A 15,296-nucleotide genomic window follows, 5' to 3' on the forward strand; every position below is an offset into this window, starting at 1 on the left:
CTTCCTAGTTATTCTCATATTCTTCTTCAGGGAAAAATAAGATAACGTAGTGTATATATAGGTAGAGAGATATTTCATATACTTCAATTAAGACAGCTCTGCTCTTCAAGTGAACAAACTAATTCGGAAAAGTAATCACTATTCATCTTTTAATATTGTTACCCTCCACTACAGGACACGATATACTGAAATTCAGATACCCTGATTCCTTGTCTTTCAAATAATGAAATCCCTAAGTACATTTAAACTATTTCCCTCAAGTACACTGAAAAGATATCAAATTAAACTACAGCCTTTCATCTTGCAAAAACATTTCAAACCCTTAGACTTAGGTTGCATTCACCCATATCTAAAGAACCATCTGAAAAAAAAAATACAACCTGTAAGTCTTTTCACAATTCCCATTTGGTCAGCCTCGCTAAATATAAAACCCCGAACAAAAACCTAACCCCAGAAACTCAACTCAGTATGCTTCTCTGAAGAATTGCAGGCAACTGAAAACTATTCCCCTGCTCTTCTGCATTGACAGCACTAAATAAACTCTCTCCTAAGGTGTAAGGGTAAAAACAAAAGCCTTAATAATTTAAAACTATTCTTTCCTGATCATAATAAAACTGTGCTTTAGGTCAGTGCAAAGTAAATGACCACACCTGTTTCCATGTATACAAATATGAGTCTCTATTTTCATCTCATATATTTTGCAGTCATTTAAATAAGAATAAACCCCCACCTTGTTTCTTTTTACCTTTATGCTAACTGTAACACAAGTATGGGTAAAGAGACAAACAGGAAAGACAAATGTTTCATGACATTTTTTCCTCTCAAATAACATCTTTTTCCTCTCAATTTCTTAACCTAATAAGCAGTAAACTGCTCCTTTTTTGTCATATTTTGACACTGAAGTATCCATATTACGTCTTGCATTAATAAAAGCTTTCTTACTGCAAGTCCTTGATTTTTAAATAGTGATAATTAATCTACTGATTTCATTTAGTAGTATAAGAATAAACCCCCAAACTGAATTCAGTGATAAGTGGCATATTCAAACAGGATGGTGTGGTTGCTAAATTAGCATTAGCAGAAACAGAACTATAAAATATCCTAGAAAGAAACTGGATGTGACTAACAACTTCCTCTTCCCTGCCTAAGAGACCTTGTAAGTTGATTCCCACAACAACAAATCTTATTCACGCTCCTTTTCAACTTACACAAGGCCTTCTTAAAAGGCTAAGAAACTGCAACACAGATTCCAGTGTCACCTAGCTCTATGCCACTTCCTTAGTACAGGCGGCTATAAAATTATTCAGATGTGAGAGTACCTGGGAGAGATAAGAATATGGATAAAAGCCAGCTGGCTCAAACTTAACCCAAGCAAGATAAAAGATGATTACAGTGAGAAGTGGGAAATTGTCAATGGAGCAAATGCAGGACATGATTTACACGTGAGCAGAGAGACTTTTTATACATTTTACAATTTAAATGAATTTTTAGTGCAGCTACTGTGAAGCTTCAATTACACTGTAGTAGCAGATACCAGTTCGAGGCATTTGATGTAAAAAATAAACACCCTATCTCATCAAATTAAAGGTATGTAGAGATTACCAGAATTAAGTTCATCTATACTTGGGACTGAATTCGTGCCAGCTAACCACAGATTAAGATGACAGTTGATTCAGAAAACTCAGTGCCTCAAGCTCCTTAGTCAGTGAAAACTGCAACTCTCTCTTCCCTCTATGACTCCCTTAGCTGATTAGACAAGAAACTGGTGTTCTGGGCTTTAAAATTTGGTGGAGTAACTAAGGACTAGTAACTGGAATATTAGCTCAGAAAATCACCAATTTATAAAAAAGGGAATAAAGGCTGGGTATACTACTTCATTACAAGATTGCTATGAATGTATTACTACTATGAACACTGCAATAAATAACGTTATGGAACTTAGTTCTGTAACACTACATTTGGTTTTTTTTTTCAAAGAAAAATGAAGTCAGGCTGAGAGGGGTACAGAGAAAACCTACCTGATAGCTAGAAAGTGGAGGTTCTACATTAAGAGAAAAATCAAAGACCTTGTTTTGTTTAGCCTATGATAATTAAAGCTGAGGGCTATGACTGAGTTAATAAACACAACCACAAGTAAGATTAACACTAAGGAAGAAAAAGCTCAATGAAAATTAAGGGACAATAGACTGGTATAAAGGAACTATAAGTAAATTTAGCCTGGAAATTAGAAAAAGCCCATCCAAGACCTAAGGTTATCCAATAGCTTCTGCAGAGAGACAGCAGGGACAAAACACTATTTCTAATATGGAATGTGAATTGCTTACGAATCAAAGAAGATGGTTTTACCCTGGAGGCCCATTTCAGTTCTGTGTTCTTTTCTCATTATGATTCTGCTTATGAAGCATGCTACTTAAGACCAGAGAATCAGTGGGGAGTTGCTGTATGTGCTTTAATGCACGTTCTTTAATCACCCTTACTGTATGGGGCACAGAAAAGCCTAAATGATCTAGTTTGCTGACCCTCCTAAATGATCAGTATAAACAAATGTCTTACTAAATTACCTGAAAGCAGATGATGAAACAAGAATCTTATTAGAATTTAAAGAACTATGGAAATGAGGTTGACAACTCAGTGGTACTGGTAGTCTTCCATAATGACTGTGCAATACTAAAAAAGATTGACTAAGGTTTTGATTACCTTAAAACATTACTGGTTTAATCCAATAATTAAAATAATCTCTATGTGATCCTGTTTTTGTGAAGCTAAGCTCTGATAATGTAAACAAAAACCACATTAAGAATTTAAAGCTTAAAGGACTGCAACTCTCATTAAAGTTGTCACATCACTGGACCAAGCCTAAATAACAAAGGTTTCCCAAATTCCTTCTCTAACTGTGAAATACTGTAACTATTAGTGTTAGAAAATGCTTCTTACAGTAAAGATTGAAGAGGACTCAACCTTCTAACACTTTCAAAAGGTAAATTCGCTTGTACTTGGAAAGAACAACTTTGAACAGTGCATGGAACCAAACTGGAAGCTCTCAGAAGTAATTAAAAGGAAGACAAGAAACTGAGGGCATAAAACAGGAAAATAATCAGAACAGAAATAAACAAAACAGCAGTCTGTTTATGGACCAGAGACAGAGGTTGTCTTATACCTCCGCAAGGTCTGAAAAGAGTGCTTGGCTTGTGCTACGTCTCAAAGTATCCCAATAGCTTCTGGGTACAAGGTCCTCTCCTTCTGCTTTAAGGACCTGCAGAAGTTTCAAGAAGCACAATTGTTTGAAAACCAAAGAACAATAAAACAATCCCTTACAGACTTTAAATTTTTTTTCAGCTGATCTTCAAAAGCATGGCTTGATTCTTTTGCTTCTACACAGAGAAATTTCTACCCAGCTACATGACATTTTGTAAATTAAAGAAACACTGGTTTATTACAGCTATTTACTTATTACACATAACTTGGCTATGTCAAAAGTATCACCATGTGCCAATTTCCCAAATAAAACAGAGAAATCGTAAAGTGAAAATATTTTTTGAGGTACATATGAAAATATCCACCTAAACTCAGTATTATGCTTCTCTTTTGTCAAAAAAGATTAGCTTACATATTTAAGACATTTGTGTTTTCATTGGTCAAAATATAAATACCACCATACGCTAGTTATAAAAAATTTCATCCAATAAGCCAGATGACATCCTTGCACCAATAAATAAATGTAAAAAATAAGCCTAGTAAGTCCATCTTCAACTGTAACACACTTATCAAGAAAACACATTTACATTTCTACACTGTAATGTTTTATTTTTGGAAGCCTAAAAAAAATCTTTCCCTATAGAAACAGGCCTTCTTTTGTCTTGTAATTAGTCTTGGAAGATCTATGCAATTCATTTTTTTTTCCCCCCAAAAAAAATCTAGGATAGTTGATCCTGAAGGCAGCAGAAGGCTATTTGATCATGGTTAGAGTTATTCAACTGAATTTTCCCCTTTCTCTTCAAAAGTTAATCTAAACTAGGTCTCCTACTTTTGCAGCTCCACACTCGCATCCATCGAGACAGAATGAGTTTAATCTTCTAACTACAAGTGAAAACTTTTTTCATTTGACTGGGCACGTACTGCTCTCGTATTAGAAGACTTGCACTGATGTGACTGCTGTGCAATGTGTAAAACCACAGTGTGATCATAAAGTATACTGTACAGAGTAGAAGGTTTGTTATGAAAAATTCTGTTTAATCTTTCTGTTATTATGGAGTAGAAGTTCCTGTGTTGCGGTCACAGTATTCTCATAGATAACTACATTCAGTCCTAAATTGCTAAACTCAGACTACTTTACTTCAGTAAGTACAGAATTAGGGCCTTAGCAGTTTTTCTCTTACATTTATTTATGCCTTTGATGTTTACTGGGTCACGTGAATGACCAACACCTCACTCTTCTATGCCTACAATTCTGTAGTTATTTATTTTTGAAATATTCACTGAACTTAATCTTTTATTAGAGATTTACTTTAGCCAATGGAATTAGTACTTTGGGGCATGCACATTTTATTTTCCTTACATGCATTTCATAATTATCATGTTCCGGCTGGCATTTGGCACTCATGCAACACATGCGGAAGTAGTTTTAACACACAACTGCAGTATGCACCAGAACACGACTTGAAAGAATTAACATAGCAAATGAAAAGGAAAAAATATTTAACCCATTTGAAACATCGCTGTACACACCCTATGGCTTGTAGACCTGAACATTTCTCAAAAAATTAGAACTGTTTTGAAGGATGAAGTGAGGAGAAGGGCACAACACAACACTTTGGACTATCCCAGACATTCAGCTGTTGGACTTGATGATCTTAGAGGTCTTTTCCAACCCTGAAGATTCTATGATTCCACGATTTTACAGCTGCACCTCCTTGGTCTTCAGCATCTTTCACTCTCCAGGGCATCACAGAATCATTCAGGTTCTAAAAGATCTTTATGATCATCAAGTCCAACCATTAACCTAGCATCAAGGGAAACTGAAAAGGCTGCTACACTTCTTGTTTCAGTAGGAGAAAAGGAAACCCCAAATATCAATTTTCTGAGCAGGGGGAGGTTGGCAGATACTGCAGATTCCTACACATCTGAGTCTATTTTGCATGGAGATCTCCATTCAGGTGGTAGTAGGGCAGAAAAGGATGATGCACACTTGAGCATCATCTTGATAAAGATTCTGGATGTGGCTGGAAGATTTTTTACTAAAGCTGAAAATTATTATATGATTAGGAAAGACTAACTAGTTTGGTTTCAGTTCAAAACAGGAGGCAGCACAGGAATATGGCAACCATTGTACAGCACCTTTCACTGCAGTAAAGCATGATCTAAAATCCATTGAGTCATAAGGCCTCACATTTCCTATTACATTATTCTTACACAGCAACACCTGTATCATGCCGTTGCACCTTTTCATTCAACAGACCTCCTTCCTGCATATGGCTCAAAGTGCATGTGTTAACTTCACAGGAAATAAATTTGTGCATTCTTATATACAGAAACAGACTTTAAAACTGAAATTTCACCAGTCTTGTAGGTTCCCTCCCTTTGCTTTGAATATCACAATAGTCACATCAAAACAAGTTTAATTTTCCTACTTTACTGTCAAATCAATCTTTTTTTACAACATTTTTACTTCTATTGTGATCAAAAAAATAATTAGGTCATGATGAAGACATTAAAAAACCCAGATCTCTCTCCTCCTGATTCTCCTACTCCTCAAAAATGTTTGAAAATAAGTCCCCTACACAATACAGGGACTGCCTTCTGTAAAATCCTATTCTAGTTCAGCATTGGAAGTTCTTATTTATTCGTTCTACCTATGAACAATGAATATGTAAAAGCTGGCTTGTGGTTTCTTTTTGCCGGGGGGGATTAGTATGACTCATTACTTCACAAGAAGACAAGATAGACCTGCACCAAATTACTCAAGCAAAATGACTTAATTTACATAAGCTAATTTTTTTAAACATCTACAATTTCTTAAGATATATTTTGTCCTTTCCATTAGAAATACTGTTTCCTTCATTTTACATAGAGAGAGCAACCCTTCCTCCTAGTAGGGCTTGCCTGTTTCAGAACTCATGTAACAAGCATGCATAACCTTTTATGCAAGTGAAGATCTTTTACTGATTAGCAGAAGTAATTTACTTGATGAAAAAAATAAATACAGTAATTGTTTTACAGCGTATTATTTTACCTCACTGGTGAAGACTGCATAAATTGAAAATAATTAGAGTACATACATTGTTAGTAGAAGTATGATATCCATAAAGTTGAAGACGCTGACATACAGCAAAAATGGGCCAAGTATCACATGTCAGAATGAAGCCAAAAGAAGAAGAAAAAAAAAAGACAACAGAATAGGTTAAGACAAGCAAATATTTCTTTTATATATTAGATTTTTTTGTTTGGCTTTAAAATAAGAGTGAATTAAAAATCATTTATCTACATTCTCACACTTCAAATTTTCAAAGGAGAAATACAGAGTTGCAGATTACTCTCAGAAGAAGTATTCCATTTTGTAATGTTAACTCTTCCCAAAAGCTCTTCCTTTGTGTCTAAATTTCCTTTGTTCAGACTAAGCAGTGTGTGAAAAATTCAACAATTGACCCACAGTTTTGAAAAGCTGAGGAGGATAGCTGTCTCTGAGTGGGAAGAAAATATCCCTTTTTATGCTCAGGGAAGGTTTAAATAGCATCAGTTCTAGAAATTCAAACTTCCTATTTTTCAGAGACAAATATCTGGGCTCAAGCATTTACGGTCCCAAAAGGATAGTGGACACTGTGAAAAGCTTTGCATATGTCTCAAAATGTTCCTTAAAATAAAGAATTTTTGCCACAAATATGCAAATTAATATTTTTCTTTTCTGCTGTGGGCTTGACAAAAACGTGTCCTTGATTTTTATTTGTCCGACAGTAAACAAGTTCCTGCTGCTGCTGCTGCCATTGTCCAGACAAATCACCACAGACTTGTCTATTTCTGACTTACCTTTGTTATGCACCTATGGAATGCAAATTTGACATATGAGAATGAGTATTCAATATTCCACAAAAATCTATTCAGAGAATATAAACAACTATAAACACTTTGCATTGGTCATAAGCAGTATTTAATAAAGTAAAAAAACAATTGAATACAAAATCTAAGTTCACTTGTAACATTTCATCAGCTCTTTTTAAACTATGTTAGTTACAAGTACCAGGATCAATACGTATACATGAACAGCTTCAGTTAGTCATGAGAGCTGTAGTATAGCCTGGTCTTGACACTGAGATCCCTCACTCTTCCCGATGATAACACTGGGTCATTAGTAATAGCTTCTTCCTAGATTTACAGATTCCAGTACTGTCAAAATATGCAATACAGTATTTAAATACTTCTTTTTCTTTTCTGTAGACCAGTTAAATATTTTTAATTTTTCAATTTAAATTGGAAGGAGGAAGATTTAGAATAGACATTAGGAAGCAATTCTGCACAATGAGGGTGGTGATGAACTGGCACAGGTCGCCCAGGGAAGTTGTGAATGTCCCCTCCCTGGAGGTGTTCAAGGCCAGTTTGGAGGGCAGCCTGGTCTAGTGGGACAAGTCCCTGCCCATGGCAGGAGGCTTGGAACTGGATGATCTTTAAGGTCATTTTCAACCCAAACCATCCTATGATTCTATAAATCTTTTCAATAACTGCAGTTTAGGCTAAATGTTGCTTTTTTAATACATATAAAGCTATGAATATTCTTTCAATGATATGAATTCACTGCTTAAAAAAATGAAAGTGATTAGTGAAATATAATAGATACACGATTTTGTCTTACAGTGAAGAAAACAAACCAACTACCAACTGCAATTATTCTAATTTTACTTACCAGCATTGCACGTTTTTCTTCATCTCCTTTTCTTTCTCTCTTCTCATTTTTTTTCCTGAAAATCTCTTGTAGCTAAAAAATACCCAATTTTGTCCTTATTTAGTTTTCAGGCTATTTCACATGCATAACAACCACTCACTGTGAAGAACAGTGCAAACAGTTTTAAAATGTAACTCTTTACTAAAATATCAGTGTTCAATGATGCTTTACTCTTCATGTTCATGCCTTCATGTTCCTTCTGTGCCCTTAAGCATTACTCAGAAAGGCTAGTAATTCTGTTTGGGAGCACAATACTATGAACATCCTATTTAGCCTTACATTTTAGCCAATCCAGCCTCTACAAAAAGGGGGAGTTCCAGCCTTTTTTATCCCCTCTAGGCACATCCTTTCTTGTCGAGTACTAATTAGTATCTGTGTGGCTATGCAGTCAGCTGGATCAATCTTTTCATATTGTTAGTTTCCAGCCATCGGTTTTTACTTCTGCTGGCACAAGGGAGGGGTGGAAACACCTGGAAGGGGGTGAAACATTCCCCTTCAGCAGCAACAAACTACTATTCAAGAGTAATTTATCAAGTACCCTTTTTTTCAAGTCTGTTCAAAGAATATCTTCAGATCTTGTAAAATACCCCTTTCACAACTTTCTCTGCATTAAGAGCTTTAAACATGACTTCTGAGAAAACCTCAAATACAAGATTTAAAACATAGAAGATTCTTAAGCATATTTTTTTTTTGGAAATTATACAGTCTTCACAGTAAGAACAGGTCTGTACTTGTCTTTCTTTGTAAGTATCTGTTTTATTTAGATATTTTTATTTATGGTAATACTTATTAATAATCTCAAACCATCAGAAAAAAGTGCCACAGCAAGAGAGGGCAGTATTAACTATGATGCCATCTGTATGTCTAGCGGTGAACTTCAGTTTTTCAAAAACTGCATGTGAAAATATTACACTCCCACTTGAAGCATTTGCTAATCTCTAAGTGCACTGGAAAAAGAATAAACACTGCGGATCACAAATTTGTCCTATCCAGAATATGGTATTTTCAGAATCAAACATCGCAGCACACAGACACAATTGTTGCAGTTATTTAAAAGATGCTGTTTTACCTACAAGAAGCCTGATAAGAATCTGATGCTATAATGACACACAAAAGGAAAAGTGTGTGCGTGTGATAAATTTTGCATGCAGATTTTCCAAATTTATTTTCAGAATACCGTATTCAATGGAAGGCAGATGGCTAAGATAAAAGGATCAGCAAACTCTACAGTAGAGGCATAACAACACTGAAAAAAATGAATACAGTCTGTGGCAATTAAATAGTAAACACATTTATAAATAACATTTTATGAATTTCCAAACCTGACTACTGTGTTCTGAAATTGCCTGCAAGGCAAATACAGACCAGAATAGTGTGTGTCACTCTATCAATTTTTGAGTATGGGATCAATTTACAAATCTTGGAATAATTTTTCTATTCTTTTAAAACCTACAGGCATAAATTGCCATAACCTATACTGACAAGGAAAGAGTCACGATAAAACACTAAGCTGGATGGCCTTGTGTGTTATGTAGTTTGCTATTCAGAACTTCGAAAAGAAGAAAGGGAAATGAAGAGAGAAGTAGAAAGAAAATACCTTGTGAAAAGGAAAGCGACAAGCCATTAGGTAGGAGAGTGGCACAAATTGAAAAATCAGAAAAGACTGGTAAAAACAATGCATCCTTGGATGTATTTCCCCTGCCACAGAGGCAAAGGGAGTAGGATTCTATTGCATTCATCATTAAAGCAATTTCTAAACTTCTGGAAATGGATCTTTTGTTCAGCAGGAGTGCTATAGGATACCAGGGAGTAGAAAAGTGAATGGAAAAAGGATTCAGGAGTACTTTCATAGGAACATTGTTTGAAATAGGATAATGAGATCTGCTGAAAGCAGCAAAACCAAGATCTCCCTTAACAAGGGAAGACAATCCTTCTGTTCCCTGACCTCACCCCTATAACAGAAGTGAAGAAGAAAGCCCAAACACCATGGAATTAATTTACAAAAACACTAAAGCTGTTATCAGAAAAATTAAGTATTTTTCAACACTTCACTACACGTACCCTTCTCTTAAAGAATCACATAACACGTGATCCCCGCACCAATATCTTCAAAGTCTCTTTACTTGCAAAACTGAATAGTATTAGCTATACTTCCAATTTTATCATAGCTGACTGTAATCAATGAATAAGTGTTTTGCAAATGCTGGATATAGTATAAATGGCAAAACAAACAAACAAGTCTCCTGCTTCCAGTCACACAGGAGATGATGCATACACAAGCAAGGGAAGTACAGATGCCAACTGTATATTCTGGGGCCAGTTCTATCACAGCTGCAGCTGCACTGAATCAACCTTTATTTTCATATTTACTTTTATCTACACAGATATTATCTATCTACCTATCTATCAATTTTAGTCTTTCTCATGTCAGACCTAACATTCTGACATATGGGGTTTGACCTAATTTTAAAAGGATCGCTGTCGTGGTAATCAAGAAGAGTTAGGGCCAGGCTCAATCTATACAAATCTGTTAAATACAACAATAGGTGAAGAACGGCATATCTAATGTCTGAAAATTCTCCTTTCCTTCTTCTATACAGGATGTCTGATAACAGGAAAAGAAGAAGTTAAAATTTTTAATCAGAGACTAAGACAGAGAACAAAAAACCACCAAAAACCGGATGTAAAGAGGAATATAAAAGCAGAGTTAGAAAGAAAGATGCAATATCCATAGTTAAATGTTATCCTTGCTTCCTGCCTTATATACTTATTTGATTATATTTTCAGCATCAGTTTCTTAAAGACAAGGACTCCTGCTTCAACATCCTCCTACTTAACTGTTGTAATGGAAGGCTATTTTTTTTTTTTTAAAAAGAAGTCAGTCTATTTCACCACATTCTGTTTTATGGAATTATGAGAGATTTTTTTCTCTCTTCTCCTATTTTTCCTTTGGCCAATTAATACAACATTTGCCAGCTGCTTCCGCCAACCAGAGGAGACGGTTATTAAGAATTAGCAAATACAAGGATGTGTACATTTAATATTAGAATCCAAGAAATTATCAGCATGCCACCATTTGCTAGTGGTGACAGGTTCCAAAATAAATAAATCTTTTTCAGCTTAAGTTATGCTACCAAGAAATAAGTCCCCAGATCTTGGATCTCACTTGCTTGATTGCATATCATTTCCTTGAAAAGAATAATTGAGGGAAGTTCAGGGGAAAAGAATTTACCAAACTGCTTTTTTCAAGCAATAAATTGAGTAAAGCTCTTGCTTGAAAAAGATTTGTAACGTAAGAAAATCATAGATGCAACAAAACTACTGCCAAGTTCTAGATGTCCTGCTGACTAGTCCAAAGTACATGAAAATTATTCAGCCTAACATAATTTTTGCTACCAGGAATATTCTCCTTAGAAAGAAATTACTGAAGCCCAGCTTATCAAATTGCTTCAGCATATGGATTTCATGGGCTGAACTATATATATACAATACATTTTATTTCATTACAGGTCTTGTCCAAAGCAGGTCATAGTGTCACATTATGACAGCTAACATTTTCAAGACACGTGGGATTACAGCCAGAATGACTTAAGTTTCAAAAATTATTATATACAAAATACCCATGCACTGCAACAAGAAGCTATTATTTACATTACTTTTACTATTTACATTAAATAATGCAAATAAACAACTACTTTCAAGGAAGACTAGGTCATGTTCTCATGATTGACATCATCATGAGTCTCAATCCAGACAAGAAAATGAATTTAAAGTTTACATCAAATATTCAAAGACTGAAAATATACGTACCACTAAAAATTCCTTTTTGTCCACCATCTCATTGCCATCAGTATCAAACATGTTGAAAGCGATTCTAAAACCTGCATGAGGCTCTGCCAAAAATATTACATTCAATTATTTATTTACTTTGAAAAAATGAAAATATAAAACACTAAGAAATAATCTGGCGTCTGTTTATAAAAGCCATTTCCTCAGCTAATTAAAATTAGTACATTTGTGTATGTACCAAATAAAAATCATAACATCTTATGAAAACAGAAAGCATGCTTACAGATTTATAGGTTAGGGGAAATAGTAGAAAGAGAACATAAAATGTCCAAGCAAAATATCTCACAGTAATGGCTAGTTGGGGAATCAAGAGCATGAGTTCATAACCAGAGTCCATTTTATGTTACAAAACATGCATTTGTAGAAAATAAATTTTCTATGAAAACATAGTTTTCTAGAAGACATTTTAAAACGTTCTACAAAAAAAGGGTACAGGATGTAACTTTGGTCAAAACAAACCATGTGGCTAAAGATACCCAGAATTTTCTTTTTTTTCTTTTTTTTTTTTTTATGCTTAGGGTCATTTAAATTTGAAATCAGGTTTGGATTTTAAACTATTTCTGAAACATTAGGACTTAGAAGGTAACTGTAGACAAGGCCTTTAGGCAACATTGTGGTGATACTCAATGATTTGCAATATGGATGAATTATGGTCACAAGTTGTCCAGAAAACGAAGAAATGATGGAAGAATATCAATCCAGAAGTTAAGAGATTGTAAGGGTTCAAGGGTCAATTTTATACTCCACAATAGTAATCCAAATCACATCCAAAAAAGCACTCTAAGGAATCCAATAGAAATTTTTTAATTATGTACAAAGGAAAGACAAATAAAACACTTCACTAATGCCAAAAAACCCTTTTAAAATATAAAAAAAAGTCTGTGTCAGGCTTAATTAACTCTTAGCTATAAGTTCTTCAGCTTGTTTTTTGAGTGGTAGAAGAATTATTCAATTTCGTGTTTTCTAACATAAATAAACATTTATATTATTTTGACGGATTTTCTGTTTTACCATCCCATTGTTGTCACCCGTCATGCAGGTGAAAACAAAACAGGTGAAACAAACAAGTAATAATGCTACTTTCTCTAGTCCCTATATTTAAATGTCCTTTATAAAATTCAGTAAATCCAGACAGAAATTTTGTAGGAATTCCAATTAAACTCTTAACTGGGGTTTAGCTGAAGTGTATGTCTCAACTTTCTCAACAGTCAGTGAAAGGTATTCCAGACAACAAACCACATCAATAAAACACAATGCATGATTCCAGTAGGACAGAAAAGGTTCAAGTGGACACAGAGATGCATGATAAATTTTTTTCCATGGGGTATGCGGGAGAAGGCAGCAGGGGGAAGAGCATTGTAATGTACATCAATACATTGAGAGCTCAGAAATTAGTAACAAAATTTTGGGGTTTACATCTCCAAAAATACTTACTTGTTAAAATACATAAGAGGAATAAATATTCTGTGTAAGATATCACACCTGAAGACAAAATAAGTTATTCCATGTTAGTTTAATCTTCATCCTAAACTTGAAAATATTAAAACTATGTGTAAGAAGAATTTTTGTACATGTGCACACACATATTCATACCTGTATGCATGTGACTACATTCAACCTGTCAATGAGTTATTTGCCTAAAATATTGGGTGGGTTTTTTTGTTTTTTTAGAGGAGGAATACATTAAATATGCAAATAAATAACTACAGTCAGTGGAGAATGGCTCATTAAACAGAAGCTGGATAGATTCTTAGAAGCTAATATGATATAGTCTATTTTCTTTCTGAAAACCTCACCAATAATTCATGACAACGCTAACAGTATGAGAACATTTACTATAGAAAAAATTAATAGTGGTCTCTTCTGATATGTACGATTTGAATACAGTTCTTGACTTTACTAGGTGCTCCTAAGTACATATCCTATATTAACTGAAAACTTGGCCTCATGTTACGCTTATAGACTTGGGCTTTTAGAGTTGTCTTTATATGCACATTTTCATAACCATCGTTCGAAATATACAAAAATTCTTACTCAATGAAGGCATAATTTTTAAAAAATATTTTTAAAGCCATTACAACAGACTGAACTTGAAACAACCATTAGCTTAACATGCTCTGAGATATCAATTAATTTAAAGAGCCTAGCTGCAAGAAGGTATGACTGAAACAGTGGTAACTTTAACATTCTGTAAAATGGAAACCAAACATCTTTAATCTTTTTTAAGATGTGGCTCAGATTAAAGTACAATATTACTTTAGTGATGCTAAATTATTACAAGTAATAATTCATGGAAACAAATATTTATCCCTTGCCTTTTTCATTAAGATTACGGAAAAGTTTGGATGATCCTTTCCAAACTGGTGGTGTCTCCATAAGGATCTGATTCAGTTCCTAAAAAATAAGATTTGGAAAAGATGAAAGCATATATTTAAATATTTAATGAATTAGTTATCAGATTACAAGTAAATACTAAGAAATCAAGATAAAAGGCAAGGAACTGCATGCAAATGTGCCAGATAGTTTAACTTCAGTCTACCACAATGACACTGGAAGGACTCAAGCACCTATATAAATTTTGCACACAGGATGAATCTAAGAATTGCACATCTGAGCAAATCTGCACGAATACTAAGTGTTTGCAGAGTTAGAGAGAAATATGTAACATATTTGTTGCTGAAATTACTCACCACTGCTCAAATTCACTGAAGCCAAGGAGAAGTCCCCCTGGATTTCAGTGAAGTTTTCATATAAGCTCCAAGCAATTGTTCTTTCAAAACACTCAACCTGAACTAAAGCAAACTTCACTCATGAATATGAACATACTTTACTTAAATACAGAGACACAGACAGAGTCTTCTTGCAGTTGCACAAACATATAAAAAATAAAACAAAAGAGGTGTTTCAATATTGCAAAAGATAGAGTGTGGCATGAGTATTTCAGGTAGCTTTGGCTACACCTGTTACACTTAAGCACTTGGAAAAACTCAAGTCAGATACAGGCTGAGGAAAGAACTGAGACAGGCTTGAGAAAGGCAATAAATCCAACATATCAAGCTCAGCTGCTCAAGCATCTTTGAGATTCTGAGCCTGAGTCTCATTCAACTGAGTCTGAAGTGGCAAAAAAGAAGTAGTAAAAGTATATTTATCTATCTATCTATCTATCTATCTTAATAAGAATAAACTTCTTTCTTTCTCCTTTGACTCCAAATTTACAACACGTGAGAAAGTAACTGTAGCAAAATCTATAGCTATAAGATAGCACAAGAATTATTGCCCACCTGTCTCGAAAGGGATCGCCACTTTTTAGCACCTGCAACAAAAGACAAAGTTATGAATGCACAGAACTTAGTTATGCCAATGTGATGTCATAAAAAATAAAGTACATCTATACTCTGTGATTTCTAGCCAAAGAACAAATATTTTCCCTACTTTGTGCATAAGGCTAATGTTCAACCTAACAGGTTAATCTTCAACCTAATTCCAAAAATTCTCTTTATCTTATAAAAAAATAAAA

At 34.4% G+C, this 15,296-nt stretch overlaps 1 protein-coding gene across 6 annotated transcripts in view; it reads right to left on the reverse strand.

Moving 5' to 3' along the window:
• Positions 1 to 15,296, reverse strand: part of MICU3 (mitochondrial calcium uptake family member 3) — a 50,358-nt gene that overhangs the window by 18,674 nt on the left and 16,388 nt on the right. For 2 of the 6 annotated variants that reach the window (XM_069855972.1, XM_069855973.1), the window contains exons 3-9: positions 15,061 to 15,092; positions 14,095 to 14,173; positions 13,214 to 13,261; positions 11,741 to 11,823; positions 7,892 to 7,963; positions 6,276 to 6,314; positions 3,158 to 3,253 (exon numbers count right to left, since the gene is read on the reverse strand). In XM_069855972.1, coding sequence (XP_069712073.1) covers positions 3,158 to 3,253; positions 6,276 to 6,314; positions 7,892 to 7,963; positions 11,741 to 11,823; positions 13,214 to 13,261; positions 14,095 to 14,173; positions 15,061 to 15,092 — 449 coding nt within the window. The remainder of the gene's footprint in view (positions 1 to 3,157; positions 3,254 to 6,275; positions 6,315 to 7,891; positions 7,964 to 11,740; positions 11,824 to 13,213; positions 13,262 to 14,094; positions 14,174 to 15,060; positions 15,093 to 15,296) is intronic. The other 4 variants (XM_069855975.1, XM_069855977.1, XM_069855976.1 and 1 more) reach the window with 2 other exon arrangements.

This window comes from Phaenicophaeus curvirostris, chromosome 4 (genome assembly GCF_032191515.1).
Source record: "Phaenicophaeus curvirostris isolate KB17595 chromosome 4, BPBGC_Pcur_1.0, whole genome shotgun sequence".
Classification (NCBI taxonomy): domain Eukaryota; kingdom Metazoa; phylum Chordata; class Aves; order Cuculiformes; family Cuculidae; genus Phaenicophaeus; species Phaenicophaeus curvirostris.